Consider the following 3,034-nt stretch of genomic DNA (forward strand, 5'->3'; position numbering starts at 1 on the left):
CCAAAACCATTCCCTAAATAAAGCAAACTGGCATAGAACCCTCTATCTAGCATTGTCTTCTTCTGCTTGTACTTTCACCTGCTCACCCCCTCTTTCACTTTTGAATCCCCTTCTTCTTTCTCACTCGCATAATCAACAAATCCACAACTATATTGCATTAATCATTTGTACATCATGCATTCAATCTTGTACGTGGTACATTCTCAATTCTCTTTTCTGAATGAACCCTTAATTTAGAAACCATCAACAATTCACCAAAATATTCGTTCCAATATCAATTTACAGAGACACGCCATTGATGGTAGTAAGAAGGAAAGACAATTTCAACAGTTTATGTTGTTCTTGGTTAGAGATTTAGAAGAACAGATGTTTTGATACTTGAAATTAGGAACAAACATCAAATTAAACTTAAGGAGAAACTCAAGTGACGAATTACATAGAAGTGAGCTATATGTTTTTCATGACGTGATTCTGTTCGGTTTCATTTGCTTCGGTTATTGTAATTCATCTTCACGTAGAAACGAATCGAGAGTAGAGACAACGAGAGCTGAACCTCGTCTTTTACCCAACGAGTTTTGGGAGATGTAGGCTTTGAAAGATCAGTTGTACGCGGCGGTGGTAAGCACGGCCACGACGAGCTGGATGCAACAGCGGCAGCGGAGATGGTGGAAGAAGACTGTGATGTGGTTGAAGGCTTAGATAAAGGCCAAAGGTAATGAGCATGGAGGCGGCGGAAACCTCCAAGTGCAAGGACCACTGATCGGAGCTGGTTGTTGCCGCACCCCATATTAGTCCAGTGCCTAGTACAGATCAGCTCCCATAACCGCTCATCCCGGGCGGTCCGATGCCACTGCCTGCTCACGCAACTCGCCGCACCTAAAGTCCGAGCGTCGACGTGCTTTAGGACTTCGTAGAGCAAGTTTTCGTCCAACAGAACATCCTCCGTTCCTGCCTCCGTCACCGGAGCCGGATCTTCTTCCGATGGCTTGATCTTCTTCATCTTGCCATCATGGTCAACGTCGGTACTGCCGTCGATTGGATCTTCAGGCAAAGATCTCTTCATTTGTATAGAGAGAGAATTAAACGAATTTCGGTTTTCGTCTACAATCTCTCTCTCTCTCTCTCTCTCGATTTTAGAGAAAATGAAAAAAGGGGTTTTGAACATTGAAGGATGATTTATGGGCGTCCACCCACTTTTGATCGTTTACGAAGTGGACACCAGGTGAAATGAATGCACTTTGGGTTTTTGTGGAAATTACCATATTGCCCTTCTTGTAAAATTACAATGGTACCGTTGTTATGAAATTATGACTTTGTATCCACGTAATTACATCTCTCTGAAAAGAAAAAATTAAATTGGAGAAAACAAAAAAGAAATTTATAAAAATAATTATTTAATACAACTATTTGTTACAAAATAACTAGTTTTTTCTAGTTTTTGTGTTTTGACCACCCCGATCGCCCACGGGGGCGATCCGTACATGTGGGGGGCGATCCACATCAAGTGTCTTAAAAAAAAATCAGTCTTAAAAGACGAGATTACTGTTCATCTCGAAGACTGAACTTTGACCTCACCCTAGGGGGCGATCCAGACTGTCCCATCGCCCCCAGGGGCGATCCAGCCTAAAAAACCGTGTTTATTATTTTGTTTTGTTTTGTGGTATTTTTAATAAAACTGATACCCCATTTAAGTTGTATTTTTTATCTTTTTTAGAACCAAATTTCATAGGTAAAGGTTTAAAAATAAACCATTATAATTATGGAGACGGAAAAACTATTTTTATCTGATTTGTGTTTCGTAAATCAGATATAAAACCCATACATCTCTTATTTATTTTTTTCATTTTTTTTTACCTCCAATTTCACTATAAATACCAACCTCCTACTTCATAATTTTTTACATATTCCCTTTCATTTCTCTTCTCATATATTCTACTCTCACAACCCTTAACCCATTAAACACAATAAACCATCACAACCTTTAACCCACTAAACACAATCAACCATCACAAAACATGAAATCACGTCAAAGTGATGATGTTTGTGTGTATCTTCGAAGTGGCGGTTTATTCCAAGATATAAATGGTGTTTTAGAGTACCTGCCGATAACCTCTCCCACATGTGCAATACGTTTGTCTTCGCCAATAACGTATTCTGGGGTCGTCAAACGTGTGACGAAAAAGTTAAGTTTACGTGGTCCTTTCAATATATTTTTTAAAACGAATACGTTATATCAGTTTATGGACGACGATGATGTGGTAATCCTCCACAACGCCATTCGTCAAACTTTACCAGAAATGTTGACACTATATGTGGTCGACAATGGAGGTTATGGAGGGAATCCATCAAGTGCAAACCCGAGCGGTCCAAACACTTTTTACCCCGGTGCTATGAGCACACTCTTCCTCGACGTTAGCGGTGCAAACCTATATGGTCCAAGCACACTCTTCCTACCGATTGTGCTCCTGGTGTAAATCAGAGCACTTTATTTCCTAGCGGTGGAAGTGGTGAAAATCGAAGCACCTTCTTCCCTTACAATGGCGCGRAAAATTCATATCTTGAACAAAAAGTTACCGTTAAACCTGACAGTTATTTTGTTCAAGACTTGAACATGCGTCCAATGCAGTCTCCCAACCCATACTCGATCCTGTCTCCCGAACTGTCAAACCCGTTGTGGGAGGTAGATATGGTAGAAGATGTTTCTGTTGCTGCCGAAATTTTGAACATACCCAAAGACGACGATAACTTCGATTCTGAAGATATCAAGCCGGTAAGGAATAGTTTTTTGGGTATGCCCGATCCACCACCTTGTACGGACCCAGTTATCAAAAGTAGACATGGAAACATTTCCTACCAGCCTACATCCCATGTCAAAGTTCTACAAACCTTTGACTCGAAGGGCACTTAAGCTCGCAGTGGGATTAAAGTGCGTTCATGAAAACTTTCGGATGAAAGTAAAGAAATCTTCCAAACACCGGTACGAGGTGGTGTGTCACTCACATTCAGACTGTGATTGGCATTTGATGGCTGTTTC

The 3,034-nt window shown here is 40.7% G+C and overlaps 1 protein-coding gene across 1 annotated transcript; it reads right to left on the bottom strand.

Moving 5' to 3' along the window:
• Positions 1–255: 255 nt before the first annotated feature.
• On the bottom strand, positions 256–1,123 carry LOC112505122 (F-box protein GID2-like). Its single transcript, XM_025109071.1, has one exon. It carries the CDS (start codon positions 1,061–1,063, stop codon positions 482–484), a length of 582 nt encoding a protein of 193 aa, XP_024964839.1. The 5' UTR covers positions 1,064–1,123; the 3' UTR covers positions 256–481.
• Between the last annotated feature and the right edge of the window lie 1,911 nt (positions 1,124–3,034).

The sequence above is a fragment of the Cynara cardunculus genome, unplaced genomic scaffold (assembly GCF_001531365.2).
Source record: "Cynara cardunculus var. scolymus isolate 2C unplaced genomic scaffold, CcrdV1 Un_Scaffold_8527, whole genome shotgun sequence".
Taxonomy (NCBI): domain Eukaryota; kingdom Viridiplantae; phylum Streptophyta; class Magnoliopsida; order Asterales; family Asteraceae; genus Cynara; species Cynara cardunculus.